Below are 17,345 nucleotides of genomic sequence, written 5' to 3'. Positions count from 1 at the left end.
AAGTGACTGTAGTGGTAAGCATATTGCAAAGGAAACTTTTAAATATAAAAATAACAACACACTTCTCACGCTGGATCTGGATATGTCACCCACTTGCTTAAAGAGAAAATCAGCTAAAAGTTTTCTATGAACAAATCTGTTTTAATTTGTGCTCATTGCGTCACAATAGAAGGAAAATACAATTCCAAAGCACAATATGACAAGAGAACAGGGAACATTTAAGAAAATGTTGGCATACATGGGTGTTATCAGCTGCACTACCAAGCTTAAACCAAGAAGGATGATAGTTGCTCTATTAGCATTATCTGACAGAACTAGTTAGCTGCTTCACCAAATATATGTGGAGTTTTTAGAACTGCGACTGTAGAAATTCTTGGTTTACTGACCAAATTTAACTAAATAATTTTTTTTGATAATTGTTCTGATAATTGACATTTCTTGTGAAATTAGACCAACTTTTCAAGGACCCAGCTTTTTAACCTCCTGAGACCCGAACTCTTTCATGCCATGCATTTTTAATTTTTCTTTGCTATTTGGGCTGATTGGGACCTGATGAAAGTAAAAACAAAGAATTACCTGATTTTTTGGGGGGGATTTTTGTTTCTGAGAAAAATGAGATCCACATATGAGGACATTCGTTTTAAATTTCAATAGAACAGTGGTAGTATAATCTCCTTGTAAGTGGATATCATGCCCTTGTAGAGGTTCATTTGTATTTTGGTCTAGATTGTCACGGTCCCCGTGTCTCTCTGGTTGGCCCACGCTGGCTACAGGTTTTGTTGTTGTTAGTTTTAGTTTTTTGTCTCTCCTCCTCCTCTCTGCCTGGGTGGAGCTCGTTACGGGCTCTCGCTCTTGGCCCACGCACCCCTGTGGATGGTGTCCACCTGCGGCTGATCTGGCTGATTTCCCCAGCTGCTATTTAAGGCAGTGGCACAGAGCAGCTCACCGCTGGAACGTCGAACCACCTGAGTTCGTGCTCGCGGCATATTCAAAGAAGAATCGCTTACACGTGTTTTATGTTGTGGAACTAACCTTGACCTTCTGTCTGTAGATTCTGGACCGAATCACCGGACCTGTCCAAGTGGGGCAGTGTGTGGAGTGTTGGAGCGAGTGCGGCTGAAGAGGAGTGCGTGTGTGCGGAGGAGCGGTGGCGGTGACTGAGTGGAAGAGGAAGCGTGTGTGTGGATCCCCCCCCTTCTCTCCCTGGAGCCCTGGACCCCCTCCCCACTCACTGTACATATATTTTGCACTAAGGTGATCCCTATTGTAAATAAATCCCCTTTTTGTTTCCTTGAAAGAACTGTCTGCGCGTGGGTCCGTTCAGTAGCCATGACATAGATAACCCAAAACGTGATGTCCGCATATGTGGACACCAGGTCCCAGGAGGCCCTTGGGCAAATTCAGCAGTTTTAGTTTTCTGGTTTGGCTACTGGTTGGATAAAGCAGCATTGTGGTGGTGTTAGTTTAAGTTCTAAGACTGTTGCTTCTGAACCATTAACATAATCAACAGAGAATAAAATGCATGTTTGCTGTGCTTCTTTTATGTGAATGCAACATTGATAATAAGATATAAAACTCAAGGGGCCTGTTTATCGAGTGATTTTAGTTTCAGTTCTTTAAGCACAGTTTCCTAAATACACTTAAATACTTACAGTTAACAATTTCAGTGCAAAACCTAACTTTAACAGTGTTATATTTCTTTCAACACTAGGGGGCATACGTCAGTTACAAATCTTAAAATGCCTCTAGAAGATGTCCAGTCACCTCTGTACTGATAGTCTAGCTCCACCCTGGCTTCCCTGTTGTGTGCGAGTCATTTCTGTCAAGTTTCTGTTTTGATTAACCAAAGCAAAGATGTGGATCCTTCAAAACCTGCTGTTCACCCTTTGTAGTAAGTAGTTTAAATAGCTACAGAAGAATAACAAATCTGTTATTGGGAATGTTATTATACATGATTTTCGACATGACAAAACAAATAATTATTACATTTTTATACTGTCTTTACTTTACAGTTGCTCTGAGGTGTGTGATCAGTGCAGTAGGGGGGATCCATGTGACTGGATATATGGGGAGTGAGGTTAACGTCTCCTGCTCCTATGGCCAGGGTTATGAGTCTTATGAGAAGTATCTGTGTAAGAGCAACTGTGGTAACGGTGATGTTCTTATTAAAACATCAGAATCAAGGAAAAACAAATATGTTATCCATGATGACAAAACAGCACAAATCTTCACAACGACCATCTTTGATCTTCGTTCTGTGGATGCTGGCAAATACTGGTGTGGGGTGAGCAAATTTGGAAAAGATATCTACACTGAAGTCGAGCTGAAATTAATGCCAGGTAAATACATTCTTCTCAAAATGTATTTTATAATGAAGTAAAATAATTAAGATGATGTTAAAGATAATCAAGTTTGTGTTTCCAGTGATTACAAGGTGACATAAAATTTAAATATAAGGTATAAAGGATTATTTCCTTTATCTTTTTGACAGACAGCTGCTGTGACACTGATTAAATCACACAAACTCTGGGTCTCAGGCAATCTTGTTGCAGCAAGCTAAATATATATTTTCTGATTCTGTTTATAATTTTGACAGACAGCTGCTGTGACAATATGACCAAGCTTGAAAGCTATGAGGGATATTCTGAGTCTATCCGTTGTCGGTACGAGTCTCAGTACCAGAACAATTTGAAGTACATGTGCAGAGGAAATCAGCGCTCCACATGTCGTCGGCAGGCACTAATCACCTCTCATAGCAGACAACATGGACGATTCAGACTCGATGATGACAAAATCTCAGGAAAATTTACAGTGACCATTAACAGTTTGACCAAAAGTGATTCAGGATCATACCTCTGTGGTGTCCAAAGAAACTCGGACCTGGATGTTTTCTCTGCTGTTGAGCTGGAAGTCAAAGGTGAGAGGTCATAGTTATATGTCATTAATTCAGCCAAAATAAAACACTGTTTTCTATAAAAGTCTCTTTAATAAAGTTGAATGTGATTCTTAAATACTTGGAGGAAAGTACACAAAGATTCAGCTGTCAGTAGTTAAGTTGAACAGGTGTATATATGACAGCAAAATTAATGTCTTTGTTTGCACCCAACTTGTTAACCATGGACTGCAGGTTTTAATTCAATTGTCTGACGTGATGAAATAGTACAGCAGCCAACTGGTTTCACACTAAATGCAAGAAATCTGCCAAAAATGGAACTGCTGAGAACACTGCGTACTAAGGCAGACACATCACTTCCCACAGTATGCATCCATGTTGATAGGGCCTCTTCTAGACTCTCAGTGATTGCATTTTTTTCACAGATTATAAAGTAGTTTTTGACTTTCTTTCATATAAAACTGATGATGAAAGTACTATTGACCTGCAAGTTCTTTAACAGCTTTTATATCTGTCTATCCACCCACCCATCTATAACTCGATCTTTATATAAGCATAACTAAGCATATCTTGCTTTATCCAACACAGCCCCTAACACATTTTTTAATAGTGTATTTAGTGCTAAAAGCTAACCCCAGGTGTTTATATAGGGGGTTATCATTTATACAATAGAAGACAAAAAGATATGCACTACCCTTTTTATACTTTCTATGTTATATATGTCATTTTTTCTCTTTATGCCAGTGAAATACTTTGAAATTTACATAGGCTATATGAGGCTTTATGAGTAACAGAAAGAGTGAGTGTCGGAGCCACAATCCACAATGAAACACAGAGCATCCGGGAAATCCTGAGACAAGCTGCTCCAAGAATGCCTCAGGAAGCCGAATACAGATGATGATGAGCCACAGAAAGAGGAACTGTCATGGATAACAAACCACATGGGATGCACCATCAACAGATAGAGGAAGTGGCTGATATCAGGACATCCTACCAAAAAGGCTGGCTTAAAGGAAAACACAAGAGACTCTGAACAAGGAGCAGAAGACCACAACTAAAATAAATCAGAATCCCACCAGAGCACAAAATCAAGAAGAAGGAGGACAAGATAACTGTGAAGTACCAGGGGCTGAAGGAACAAGTAGACCAGTGAAAGGAGGTAAAATCCAAAGTGATCCAGTGGTAATTGTACAACAGCTTCAAGCACAGCTTAATAAAGGTCGCAGCAAGCAAGTCTCAGTTTCATCTGTGAAAGGAAGACTTTGAGCTACAGGTTTGACAGGATGAGTTGCAACAAGAAAGCCATTGCTAAGAGTAAGACAAAGAGGCTTGTCTGGGCCATGAAACACCGCCATTGGACTACTGAATACTGGAAGGAGGTATTATGGACTGAGGAATCTAAATTAGAAATCTTCAGTTCATCGCGCAGGATTTTTGTATGCCGTCAAGAAGGCGAAAGGATGGTTCCACAATGTGAGAGGCACCCTGAACCAAAACTGCTAACACAGCATTCTGCAGCACCATGCAATACCCTCTGGTATGCATCTATTTCAGAGTGCAATCAGACATTAAAGTGCATAATTTTTTTATAAAAAAATGGAAAAATTGGGGAGTTCTAAAACTTCTAAAACTGAGCCGTAGTGTATATATAACATTTGTAATTTTTTTTCAGATGTTTTGGATGGGTTTGGAGCAGAGATAAGTGTCTGGTTTGAACAAATATGTGAATGAATTCGTCCCAACTTAAAGTTTTCTGTGATTATCTCTTTTTCAGACCATTCTCTATAAACCCTAGAGGTAGTGTTTTCCGACTGACCCATCAGGCTCCAACAGTCATAAAATGTTCAACTGAGCACTGAGTTTCTGACATGTGATTGGCTTATTAGACTTATATCTTCATGAGCAGTTGAACAAGTGTGCCTTACAGAGAGGCTGACAAGTGCATATTGGTCTGTTGATGTGGTTCATGGTTACAATGTGGGTAATTCCCCTGGGATTAAACACAAGTAAAGTCAATATGCTCGTAAGTGTCAAAACAGCTGTGGAAGTGTGCACCTGTGATCAACAGTTGTGCTGAAATGCCAGTAACTGAAAATGAACTTTCTATTCTGTTTTTAATTGGTTTCTATTTTTCAGAAGCGGTGCACTACGCAGCCTACGCTGTTGTCCCTGTGGTTTTACTAATATGTGTCCTAGTTATTATTTATAAGTACAAATGTTACAACGTGAGAGGTATGCTATAGTTTATATTTACACACATATTCAGACTCTACACTCAAATGTGCATGCAGAAAGAGCTGAAAAATTTCTTAAACTGTATTTTCAGCAACTAAAGCTGTCATGAGCAGAAATACACCCAAAGCAGATGATGTGATAGATGCAGAAGAAGGTGGAGTAAGTCCAAAGCCTATATGTGTATAACACACACACACACACACACACACACACACACACACACACACACACACACACACACACACACACACACACACACACATATATATATATATAAAAGCAATGAATTTATATATATTTATTGCTTGATAATTTAATGTATAATAAAAAGATATTTTATAATTAAATATTTCAAAATGAACAATCACGTTATTCATAAATACTTCAAATGGAATGGATTTTAAGAAAAAGGGATTAAAGTTTTTTACAGACGCTAGGACACATTTCTCAATACTTAGGTCACGTTTGCAAAACTCCTCACACAGTGAGCACAACAGAAGTCTATGTGGGCTAAACTGAGGATCAGTTATCATTGTTTTGGCACAAAATGCATTCAATGACTACATCTCTCAAATTTCATGAATTATCTTCTCACTCAGACACAACAACTGCCAAAAATCTTTGTACGGACAGGACATTTTGCATGTGCTTACATACTGTTTTCAAAACTGTTAAACTTATGGCCAAAACAATAACACAATGCAAAACTTAAAAAGACAGCAAAATGCAACAGCAATATTTTATTGAAACATATTTTAAATCTAAAAATGCAGTTTAACCAGCCACAGCTTATTCTCATTGTAGATGAACATCTACACAGGTGTTGCTCCTTCAATTTTTCAACTCCTTCAATTCTGGCATGCCAGAAGATTCTTTCCTAGGTGTATTGCCCTAGATGACATAAGATGTGATGTGGATGAGAACCTGTGGCCAAATGGAGGAGACGGAGTAGAATAGCATTACTATTGTATGTGTATCAGTGGATGGTGTGTATACAAATTCTTGTATTTTGGGATTACTTAGTGCAAAAAAATAAAAATACATAAACAAATATTAACAAATTCTGCATGATGTCTGATTCATTCCAGTAACATACATTGAAATTATAAACAGAGATGTGTCCTTGTTTTACACAAGAAAACACTGTGTAATGCTACATGTTGTTAGTGTTTTTTAGGTCATTGTTTTGTGGGTGACAAAGTGTGTTTGTCGGCTGTCAACCTTTGCTAGTGTTCTGGAAGAATGAGTTTATTTGAGACCTGAATAAAGTGTTTTGGTAGTTGTAGTGCATTTTGAATGTGAAATGAACTGCTTTGCCAAGCTGAAGGTCAGTTAGGAGGATTGTGTGAAGAGTTTTGCAAAAGTGACCTAAGTATTGAGAAATGTGTCCTAGCGGCTGTAAAAAACTGTAAAATATGTTTCAATAAAATATTGCTGTTGCATTTTGCTGTCTTTTTAAGTTTTGCATTGTGTTATTGTTTTGGCCATAAGTTTAACAGTTTTGAAAACAGTATGTAAGCACATGCAAAATGTCCTGTCCGTACAAAGATTTTTGGCAGTTGTTGTGTCTGAGTGAGAAGATAATTCATGAAATTTGAGAGATGTAGTCATTGAATGCATTTTGTGCCAAAACAATGATAACTGATCCTCAGTATAGCCCACATAGACTTCTGTTGTGCTCACTGTGTGAGGAGTTTTGCAAACGTGACCTAAGTATTGAGAAATGTGTCCTAGCGTCTGTAAAAAACTATAAATACACCCCATGTACACAGAAACTGTAAGCACTACACTCTTTTAGTTTGAGTTTCCATTTGGAACCCACATTACCTAGTTGAGTAGATTACTCGTTGTACTTGATAACTTTGCACGGACAATATAAATACAAATTAAATACATTCATTTAAAAATGGCTGCCACACTAGAATTACAGCAAAAACAACTTGAAAAATTACAAAAAAAAGAAGAACACCTCGTGGCTGAAAACAAGGACCAACAGAAAAAAATATCTGAATATGTTAAGGTAGTAAGCAAGTGGAGGAAGCAAGTGGAGGAAAGTGTGAGACCTAGTCGGGGTTAGGTTTTGTATTGTTGATTGTCATTTATGCTTAGAAATATTTAACCATATATGCTTAGAGGTGTATAATCAATTGTGTAGTGATAGGACTGTGATCTTTAGCAGGCTGCAAAGGCTTGGTGTGTATTCCACACTAGAATGCACACCCACATCCTGGGAGCACGAGAGAGGTCGTACCTTCTCTCATTGTTTTATGGTAGGATTAACGTAGTTGCATCTGTTCTAGTCTAAGTGCTTTTTGTTTAGATGAGCTGCAGGACTTCCTCACCGTGTTATCTAGGGTGAGGGGGAGGCTACCCTCTTCCTGACCAAGGATGTATGACCCTTTGATCAGCAGTACCACACACACACACACACACACACACACACACAGTATTCTTTGTTCACATGTATACCTATGTAAGATGCTATATGTTAATGACCCTATGCATATTCATGTAACCACAATAAAAGGAGTGCTATGGGGAGCCTGGCTGAGAGTCTGATGGAGGTCAAGTGGTGGGACGACACTTGGCTCTAGGCAGGTCTCCCTCATGCATGAGTAAACCAGAGAACTTTGGTGCCTTGTGTCTTGCTTTGCTGTGTAATTATATTGTCTTCAATGTTCCAGTGGATGGGTTCAAGCTACAAACCTATCATTAATTGGTCCTTCGATGCCGGAGCCCTGGAATCGCATTCACCGAGGGGAGGAGAGGCACGCTGAAAGACTGACGTCAGCCAGGAAGTTCCTGTGGATTCGCTGTATGTCTTTTCTCCTCGATGAATGGCGATTGGCGGGATTCGAGGCTGATATTACACGCTAAGCAACACCGAGTAAGTTTAGAGTCCAACTCTATAACTGTACGTCTTTGCCGCTCAGTGGGGTGTTGTCCGTGGCCGCTCAGTGGGGCTAAAATTACGTCTTCGCCGCTCAGTGGGGCGTTGTCCGTGGCCGCTCAGTGGGGCTAAAATTCGCCGTCTAAGTGGGGCGATGTACAAAGCCGCTCAGCTTCTTCAGTAGCGACAGTGGGGAACTTCTTCAGTTCTGAACAGACAACTGAAGAAGCTTCTTCAGTAGCGACAGTGGGGAGCTTCTTCAGTTCTGAACAGACAACTGAAGAAGCTTCTCGGATGAGAGGTGCAATGTCTTCAAGCAACTTAAAGAAGTCCAGACGCTTTTCTTTACAAGCTCCTTTGACTACAGATGTTATTATTTACTGTTATCTAATATTTTTGGTGTTATAGTAAATACAGGCCTTTCTGTGTTAGAGATGTGACTGCCTCAGTGTATTTTAATTCATGTTTTAACCATATCCCTTAGTGTTGATGTTTATTTGAGAAAAAAGTCCATTTATCTTTGTTGACCAGCCTAAAAACGGATTATTTCTTTCAATGTATGAAAGGGAATGACTGTTTGTAATTGTGCTTTCTGGTGTGGGAACAGGTCGGCAGGTTCTTTGGTGGTGTGGCGACTGGGCTGACGGGGTCTGTTACTTAATTATGGGGGTGTGTTGGTTAATTCTGGCCATCTGTTGCGTAATCTTAGCAGAGTTGTTGGTTAATTTGGGGGGCGTGCTGTTTAAATTCTGCCATGCAACCGTTTTGCCTACGAGAGGAGGGAGGTGAAAAAACTTTTTTTCTGTCTTTTGGGGAATGCTGCACATGAATCTGGTTGAGCGCCCAACCTCTGACTGCTCATATGATTTTGCCATACAGTTTGACTTGGCCTTGGTGGAAATAGGCGGTAGCGGGGTGTGCTTTGCGCTCGCCTCAAGTGTCAAGTGTTTATTTTCTTCAACAAGGCTGGTGTTCTTAGCCTCATATACAGAAAGGATTCGCTGTCTTGTTTCTAACTGCTTTTTGAGTTCGCGATTTTTCCACTCACATCTGTGGAGTTTCTGTATGGCATCTTTGCTTTGAAGTGCAGCCTCCTGATTCAGCAGCGACCGCAGTTCTTTAATTTCTTTGTCTTTTTCTGTGACCAGTTGTTTATATTTGCATAGCAAGCGGTCCCGGCGGCGCTGTTCAAATGTTATCTTATGACTGGACATGTGCATTTTTCTTTTAGCGTCAAGTCTGTTTGTTCGGCACTGCGAGAAGATTTTATTCTGCGTCTGTGCAGCGTATTTGTGCAGCTCAATGGCAACCTTTAAGGAATTCTCCTCACGCAGGTCCTTTACCTGCTTCGTCAGACGGTCAATTTCCTCTTCTTGTCCTTCAATCGTTTGTCTTTGAATTGAAATGAATTGAATTTCAGCTTCCAGGTGTTTTATTTTTTGCTGCTGCTGAAACACCATTTGTTTATAGTGTGTGAGCTCTTTGTCCACTTTTTCTTTGTCTGCCAAAATCTGGACCAGCCTTTTCTTCATGAAGATGCGCTCCTCGTCGACACAGGCAAGTTGTTTGGCCTGTGCCTTCTGCGCTTCTGCCTGCTTTTGTTTGACGAGCGCCAGTTGATTTTTCACAGCAAAATACCTGGTCTGAGACTTGGATAGCTCTGCTTGAATCATTTCTCGTTCGCGATCCTTCTCTTCTGTGTCTTTTGTCAGCGATTTTATGGTGTCCCTGACTTGGCTGATCACGGACTTGGCCTCAGACACCTCCTTATTAAGTGTTTCATGCTGAGGCAAAGAGTCATCATTCGTCATGTGTATTTTAAGTCTGTGTTCTGTTTCTGTGAGAGCATTTCTCAGACGGACAATCTCATTATCTTGGGACGTCATTTTCTTAAAGGATTTCTGCCTCTCGCTTTCAAGTTTGGCTATTTGTTCATTTTTCAGCTGCAGGACTTTCTCCAGCTGTTGCATACTAGAACACTGCTTTGAGGCATTCTTTGTCTGACTTTCTATTTCCACTATTTTCTGTTTTAACTCTTTTGCTAACTTGTTATTATCAAAGTCCTTTGCCTTCAGTTCTTTTACTTTTAGCTCTTTTTCAGTGGTCACCTGATTTAACTTTTGCTTCAGGACCTCATTTTCTTTGCTCAGTGTGTTGATTTTGACTTGAAGGGGAGACAGAAATTCCACCTCTTTTTCTTTCTCCTCCCGTCTCTTTTTTTCAGTGGCATGTTTCCTTTCCAGATCTTTGCATTTCTTTTGAAGATCCAGGATTTTTTTCTCATATTTGCCTGATTCAGTCAACTTTTCTGATCCTGCAGCCTTTATCTCACATTCAACCATACGTTTTCTTAGTCGGTCTACTGCAGAAAGATGGGCGCGGGCTTCCCCACTAGGTCTCACAATTTCCTCCACTTTCCTCCACTTGCTTACTACCTTAACATATTCAGATATTTTTTTCTGTTGGTCCTTGTTTTCAAAACCGTAAGCCCATACACATTGCGTTACAAATGAAATCATCAGTCGTGAGTTGAGTTTGTCTCATGTTTCTAGGTGTTTCAAATGTATGTGTATCTCCAGGAATCCTCATAATGAAGTCAAACCCCCTACATCATGATATCTTATCTTCTTTAAGATATTTTAATGTGGGATATTTTTTTTTATAGACGGAAATTTTAAATCCCACGTGTACGACTATTATGTCTGTTGTTACCTGCGGGTTTCCCAGGTTAGCAAATGGAATATTTTCGCTCTGCTATAACTGCGGCGCTGCAGGTCTGCTCCATCAGAACACCGGGAGACTCCGAGTTTGCTTCATACAAAGGAAGTTTATACCTTTAAAAAAATGATGAACAGGATTCTTTTTGCTTGCCTGTTTCTCGCTCTGTCCACTGAAAGCTCCTCGCTAAGCTGCAGATGGATGGATCATAAATTCAGACAGCACAACGAAGAAACTCTGAATCTACTTGATACCATGGTGAGTGTTTTAATGTTTTAATATTAGTTGATTCGTTATTTAAATAGTTTTAGAATTATTTCACTTGAGCATCTGATGACTAAAACATTCAATGTTTTTCAGGCTAAAAACTCCACTAACACCACTGAAGTGGAGGTCACTGTGGCCTTCCCTAATCACCTGTACCACCAGGTGTCCAAATCATCAGTAAGTGAACCTCAGCTTTTGCCTATTTATAGAAAAAAACATAATTTTCCATTAGAACAGATTAATTTGGTCTTTTAAATCCACTCTTATTTTTATTGAAGCATTTCTAAAGTGGTCTGTATTTGATCTTCTTCTTCTTCCAGGTTGAGGATAAACTGGCTTTCACTGTTCAGATTCTGGAGGAGGTGGCTGCCCTGTTTGAGGAGGATCACAGCTCTGCATCATGGGAGGACAGCACAGTGAGGAACTTTCTCAATATTGTCAACAAACAGGCTGAAGAGATTCACTCCTGTGTAAGTTCACTTCAGTTAGGTTTTTATTACATTCGAATATGATACTTTACATGACATGACATATTCTTAATTGTCATTTGCTTGTAATTAAATTAGATTGGGAGCCACAGTCACAAGAAGAAAACCACAAAGCTGCACATGTACTTCAAGAGACTCTCACATCATATCCTAAAGGAAATGGTAAGATCACATCATTCTCATTAATTTGGGGTTTAGATCATCCTTAAGATAAATAGATATAATAACTTGTTTCAATAACAATAAGAATACTAATATTGGTATTTCTGTAGGATCACAGTGCTGAAGCCTGGGAGGTGATCAGGAAAGAAACCAAAGCCCATCTAATGAGAGCAGAACAGCTGGCTTCATCTCTGCACACGGCCCACTAAAACCTGTCTGTTGTCATGTCTGTAATGACGACTGTGTTAATTTAATTGCTTGTCTATTTATTTAATTTATTTATTTATTTATTTAGTTACTTGGTTATTTGTATATTTTTGTTTTGATTGTTTTTCTATGCTGATGAAGATTTTGGAATATTTTTTATCTTTATAATGAGCAAAATGAACATTTTGTAAAATATATTTTACTAAATAAAATAATCGATCTTCTTACAAAGTGAATTTATTGTTTATATTACTTTTTAATATCAAAATGGTGAACTTGTAAGTTCCTTTAACCAGATTTCGATTGCAATTAAACTAAAAAATGAAAAACAAAACTCCACAGTGCTTGGAAGTTCACGAAAGTGGAATGAAAGTGTTCTTTAATGGGTTAAAAGGAAAGCCAATAAAATAAGATGTAACTCTTCTGTCACTTAATCAATAAATTGATACGATTAAGACAGTTATTTCATGATGAAATAAACAAAAACGTGGATAATGTTTTTCCAGCCTTTCTGTTGTACATTGATCCAGTTTGGGCCAAATTTTAACTGATGGCCTCACATTTGGAATATTTTGACATAGAGAGGAGTTCATGGTCTACTCAGGGACTACAAGTTGTTCACGTCTTATGGCTGCAAAACAAGTCCTCTTGTATCTGTGGCAGAAAGCTTTTACTTAGGTGTTCTCTGAATCTCAGCTCTGCATTTCGTATATGATGTTGTTCTATTACCTTCATCGGATGATGACCTCCAGCTCGCACTGGAATGCTGCACAGCCAAATGTAATGAAGTGAATGAGAATAGCACCTCCAAATCTAAGGCCATGGTGCTCAGCCAGAAAAGGATGGACTGTCCACTCGTGATCAGGGATGAGTTTGTGCCCCGAGTGGAGGAGTTTAAGTATCTTGGGGTCCTGTTCACGAGTGATGGGAGAAGGGGGAAGGACATTGACAGACAGATCAGTGCTGCGGCTGCTGTACTGGTCCATCAGGGTGAAGAGAGAGCTGAGTGTAAAGGCAAAGCTCTCAGTTTACTCGTCATACTTTATAAATCGAAAGAAACCAAACCAAAGAAAGTCTCTAAAGTGGTCTTGGTGCTCATACTCACTCCACATGAGGTATCAGTACTTCTACTTTCTATGTTGTAAGAGCTTTTTGAAGAATCAAAACAATCTTTCTATATAAATCTGGACAATGTGTCTAATGTTTGATTGCACTCATTAAAAATAAGTGCAAAACCCTTATTCTTGATATTTCAGGAACAGAAAAGTCAACATATTTCAATCTGTGTGATAAGAAAATATTTATTGACTTTGACATGTAGAATAATATGAAATAGTTTATTTTAATAAAAAATTACAAAATAAATAAATAAATAAATAAATAATATACAAATATTAAAAATAGTGCAAATATCATAAATACAATAAATAAATGAAACCAACTAAGATATAATTTAAAAAATAAATTAACTAACATATTTTTAAAAAATTTATCCAAGAGATAAGTTTTAGTGGGCATTTCCCAGAGAGTTAACCAGGAATCCGCATTGCCTCAGATGATCTTTTGTTATGTTCCTGATCTTCTCCCAGGCTTCAGCACTGTAACCCTACAGACAAAACAATATTATCATTATTAAAATACCAGCGGTGTAAAATCTGTCATAGCTAAATACTAAATACAGGCTCAGTTAAAAAAAAAAAATGCAGGCTTACATTTTTCTTTAGGATTTTATTTAAGAGTCTCTTGAAATACATTTCTCTCCGCCGTTGCACCTTCTGTGTCGTGTAACGGTGGCTTCCAATCTAAATAAATCAAGAGAAATAAAACAAAATATATTTAAATAAATCATTCACCACTTTAACTTATTCACAGTTGTCAGGTCTTTTACACAAGAGAGACTGAATTCATTGTAAAATTACAAAAACAAATGAAAGTGAGCTTACACAGGAGCGAAGCTCTTCAGCCTGTTTGTTCACAATATTGAGAAAGTTCTCCACTGTGTTCTCCTCCCATGGTGCAGAACTGTGATCCTCCTCAAACAGGGCAAACAGCTCCTCCAGAATCTGAACTGTGAAAGCCAGTTTATCCTCAGCCTAGAAGAAGAAGAAGAAGAAGAAGAAGAAGAAGAAGAAGAAGAAGAATGTTAAGAAATATATTCTAAAACACTTCTTCATTAAAGACTCAGAGAAGAGAAACACACAGAACTTCTTGCTAGCAAGGGCAGTCTCCAGAAACTGAGACTCGCGCTGAGAAACTGCCCCGGTCTTTATTTATACTTCAGTGAGCGTTTGTTCCTTACATTGGAATGTGGAGGTGTGTGTGTGGTCAGAGTGTGGCCCCATAAACAACTTCCCTTAACCTGCTGGTCTGGAAAACCCAACAGTTCATCTATATGTAAAGAAGCACTTAAACTAAAACTGACATAGCTACGTTAATCCTACCGTAAAACAATAAGACAAGGTACGACCTCTCTCATGCTCCTAGGATGTGGGGGTGAACACCCTAGAATGTTACAGACCTCCTAGGATGAGACATTCTTTCAATATGCCACCAACTATAATACTTTATACACACAAATAATTACATGCAGCATTTCTACCATATGCAAACTTATATCATTAAAAGATTATACTGACTACTAAGTACAATTTTCCATTGACAAAGAAGAAGAAGAAGAAATAATTACTATAGGAATACTTCTGTGACACTTGAAGATGGACGGCTTAGAAAGTCAAAGAACAAGACTTCACACAGCAATGAAAATTTTCCCAGATATATCTTAGATTGCACAGGAATAAATGGTTGAAAATGAGTTCTTTGTATTTCGTCCTTGAATTATGCACAGTTATGACAGAGTCGTGATAAGAGACAACTCCCTTGGCTCTGTGGGAGAGAATCCTTACGACCCTTTAATAGCCGAACAGTCTATATATAGGTAAAGACAAACTTTTGTAGATTTGCCATCCTGACACTTTCCATTCTTCCATTAAAAAAAGAAACAACTTTATGTAAAAAGCTGGGGATGACTTACTGTTGCTTTGGACGTCTTGCGATACAGTCGATTAGGGAAAGCCACGTTGTGCTCAATTTCAGCATCCTTAGTGGTGTTAGTAATCTGCATCACACACAAAACACGCACACACATCATATCCATGGAACTAATCAAACTATTTAAATCAATACCATGTTAAACATTATGCAAAGAAGTGCACTCACCATCATATCAAGTAGATCTAAAGCTTGTTTGTTGTGCAGACTGAATTGACTCATTTTGTCGCCTGGATCTTTTACAATCCATTTGCAACTTAACGAGGAGCCCGTACTGTACATCCCGAGAAACAGGCTAGCGAAGAAAATCCTGCTGATCATTTTTGAAAAATGTAGAAATTTCCTTTATGTGAAGCAAACGCTCATGTGTCCTGGTGTTCTGATGGAGCAAACCTCCAGCGCTTCATTTATAGCAGAGCCCAAGGACACACCTATTTCACTTTCTAATCAGCTGGAAAATCCTCACAGGCACACGTCTCAAAAGTAAAAACATGGCAGATTTATGTCATCGTCATAGTCGTTTAATTAGTTCAGTTAATTTAAATGTAATTTAATTACCGTCAAGAAAAAGTTTATTTATCCGAAATCTGTTTTTACTTCTTGATTTTAATCTTGGAAAATTGAAGAGCGGAGATTTACAGCAATGTTTTTCAGGGAGTCTTTACCTTTTTGGCAGTTTGCAAGACATTAAGGTAGGTAATTTAAAAAAAAAAGTTAAAAAAAAAAAAAAGATCAAACAGCCAGTTAAAATCCAGTTTGGACACACACACATCAGTGTTGTGTCTGTAGACACACACACATCAGTGCTGTGTCTTGACTGTAGACACAAAGGAAAATGAAAGTAGGAAACTTCCTTACTCACGTTTGCTTTCATTTTCAAGTATGCTACGATTACAGAGGATAAGAAAGGAGTATAGAGTGATTGAAGTTTATGTTTTTTGAGTTTCTGAAACCAATAAAAAGCCAAATATACTGGCAATATATTGTTTCGGTGGTGAGGCTATGCGGTGGAGTAGTTTATAAGTTGCAGAGTGTGTTATGAAAAGTCTTTAGCAGAGCAGGAGCTGAGAACGGAGAACAGAAAGTCTGTGGTGTCAACAACAATGGAACCACTATGTCGTCTTTAAGTGTTACTCGTAAACTACAGCTTCTACTTTGGGTTTGTTTTTTTGTTTGTTTTGTTTTTATTACCGCTTCTGTTTACCTTTAGTTAAGGTTAGTAGTTAACCTACTTTCTGCATGTTGATTTTGTTCGTTTTTAATGTGTTGTCTTAAATAAATAAAATAACCCGGAAACCATAAGACACAAAAAATATGTAGACAGTAAAAATGAAATCCCGCCAGAGGATTGGAAATCAACTTGAGTTGGAGCTCGTTTAGATGGTGAAATGCAAACACGCTCTATGTAACTCCTGCCACATTAAATCCTTATATAAATAAGCTAAAAGCATACATAACAGATAAAACAATTTTATTCTATTTACTTTTTTCTATTTAATTGAGCTTTTTACTTTCGTGTATTTTTGTTATTTTCATGTTATTAAGCTATTTGGGTTTAACCCTGTACAAATACCATGATAGAATGGTTTATCTTCTGGGTGATAAACCATTTTATCATCCAGAAGGGCAAAATAGCCATTTTTGTCTTTTGTTTTTTGTTTTAATGTAAAAGTCATAAAGCTAATAGCTATAATTTGTCACTTCTAAATCAGATTAAATAACATAGGAGGTCACTTTTACAATTCATGAAGAATAATTTTAATGTCAGTGGCAGGGTAGGCATGCAAGTGACACAAATAATGTCAATAAATTATGTTTTTTGTTTGTTTGTTTTGTTTTTGTCATGTAGACTGAGGAATAAGTTCAGGCAAGAGTTTCCATTGGCTGTGATGCTCGCAGATGACCTTGCGATCTGCAGTGAGAGTAGGTAGCAGGTGGAAAAGGACCTAGAGGTACGAGCCATGAGGGAAGGTTTACAAGACAGGAAAGAGACCTGCTATGATTTATGGTTTGGAGGTGGTGACATCGACAAAAAGACAGGAGATTGAGTTGGAGATGTTAAAGTTTTCTGTGCAAATAATCAGACTGGAAATGAGCATGTCAGAGACAAAGCTCAGATCAAGTACATTAGAGATAAAGTTAGAGAGGTAAGGCTGAGATGGTTTGGACAAGAGATACTGCATATACTGGGCAGAGGATGTTGAAGATGGAGCTCCGTGGAAAAAGGGAAGACCACGGAGGACGTTCTTGGGTGTAGTGAAGAAGAACATGCAGAGGGTTGGTGTGTCAGAAGAGGATGCTTAAGATAGGGTGAGATAGATGATCCACTGTGTCCTTGAAGAGGATGAGAATGAGAAGAAGGTCAAGAAAATCATAAAGAAGCTCACGAAGAAGAAAAAGATCGACAAGAAGAGAATCCATGAGAACAAGCTCAGTT

At 38.4% G+C, this 17,345-nt stretch overlaps 3 protein-coding genes across 4 annotated transcripts; 2 read left to right on the top strand and 1 right to left on the bottom strand.

Annotated features, from left to right (window-relative positions):
• The first annotated feature begins 1,828 nt into the window (after positions 1–1,828).
• Positions 1,829–5,325, top strand: LOC120722859 (CMRF35-like molecule 3). 2 transcript variants are annotated; one of them, XR_005693623.1, is made up of 4 exons: positions 1,829–1,891; positions 2,013–2,339; positions 2,597–5,125; positions 5,220–5,313. XR_005693623.1 is itself a non-coding variant. In XM_040013996.1 (3 exons), exons 1-3 carry the CDS (start codon positions 1,855–1,857, stop codon positions 2,929–2,931), a joined length of 699 nt encoding a protein of 232 aa, XP_039869930.1. In that variant the 5' UTR covers positions 1,829–1,854; the 3' UTR covers positions 2,932–5,325. The 2 variants fall into 2 exon arrangements, 1 of the variants encoding a protein (XP_039869930.1); XM_040013996.1 differs by having other exon boundaries at positions 2,597–5,325.
• A 5,537-nt stretch (positions 5,326–10,862) lies between these two features.
• LOC120723087 (interferon a3-like) lies at positions 10,863–11,940 on the top strand. Its single transcript, XM_040014394.1, has 5 exons — positions 10,863–10,994; positions 11,097–11,180; positions 11,324–11,473; positions 11,570–11,653; positions 11,764–11,940. Exons 1-5 carry the CDS (start codon positions 10,863–10,865, stop codon positions 11,860–11,862), a joined length of 549 nt encoding a protein of 182 aa, XP_039870328.1. The 3' UTR covers positions 11,863–11,940.
• Positions 11,941–13,269: 1,329 nt separating this feature from the next.
• LOC120723088 (interferon a3-like) lies at positions 13,270–15,409 on the bottom strand. The gene is made up of 4 exons (XM_040014395.1): positions 14,892–15,409; positions 13,804–13,953; positions 13,573–13,662; positions 13,270–13,466 (listed from the first exon to the last, which is right to left on the bottom strand). Exons 1-4 carry the CDS (start codon positions 15,012–15,014, stop codon positions 13,368–13,370), a joined length of 462 nt encoding a protein of 153 aa, XP_039870329.1. The 5' UTR covers positions 15,015–15,409; the 3' UTR covers positions 13,270–13,367.
• Positions 15,410–17,345: the final 1,936 nt, after the last annotated feature.

Source organism: Simochromis diagramma, unplaced genomic scaffold, assembly GCF_900408965.1.
Source record: "Simochromis diagramma unplaced genomic scaffold, fSimDia1.1 OVJJ01000669.1, whole genome shotgun sequence".
Classification (NCBI taxonomy): Eukaryota; Metazoa; Chordata; class Actinopteri; order Cichliformes; family Cichlidae; genus Simochromis; species Simochromis diagramma.
This window is presented reverse-complemented; position numbering and strand designations above follow the sequence as displayed.

What these genes read in the sequence shown, in the direction of transcription:
- LOC120723087 (XM_040014394.1), top strand. Translation starts at nt 10,863, where the DNA reads ATGATGAACAGGATTCTTTTTGCTTGCCTGTTTCTCGCTCTGTCCACT. An exon ending in TGAATCTACTTGATACCATG is followed by an intron (nt 10,995 to 11,096) that starts GTGAGTGTTTTA and finishes AATGTTTTTCAG; the next exon opens with GCTAAAAACTCCACTAACAC. An exon ending in ACCAGGTGTCCAAATCATCA is followed by an intron (nt 11,181 to 11,323) that starts GTAAGTGAACCT and finishes TTCTTCTTCCAG; the next exon opens with GTTGAGGATAAACTGGCTTT.
- LOC120722859 (XM_040013996.1), top strand. Translation starts at nt 1,855, where the DNA reads ATGTGGATCCTTCAAAACCTGCTGTTCACCCTTTGTA. An exon ending in CCTGCTGTTCACCCTTTGTA is followed by an intron (nt 1,892 to 2,012) that starts GTAAGTAGTTTA and finishes TTTACTTTACAG; the next exon opens with TTGCTCTGAGGTGTGTGATC. An exon ending in CGAGCTGAAATTAATGCCAG is followed by an intron (nt 2,340 to 2,596) that starts GTAAATACATTC and finishes TAATTTTGACAG; the next exon opens with ACAGCTGCTGTGACAATATG.
- LOC120723088 (XM_040014395.1), bottom strand. Translation starts at nt 15,014, where the DNA reads ATGGATATGATGTGTGTGCGTGTTTTGTGTGTGATGCAGATTACTAAC. An exon ending in GCAAGACGTCCAAAGCAACA is followed by an intron (nt 13,954 to 14,891) that starts GTAAGTCATCCC and finishes TTCTTCTTCTAG; the next exon opens with GCTGAGGATAAACTGGCTTT. An exon ending in CTGAAGAGCTTCGCTCCTGT is followed by an intron (nt 13,663 to 13,803) that starts GTAAGCTCACTT and finishes TGATTTATTTAG; the next exon opens with ATTGGAAGCCACCGTTACAC.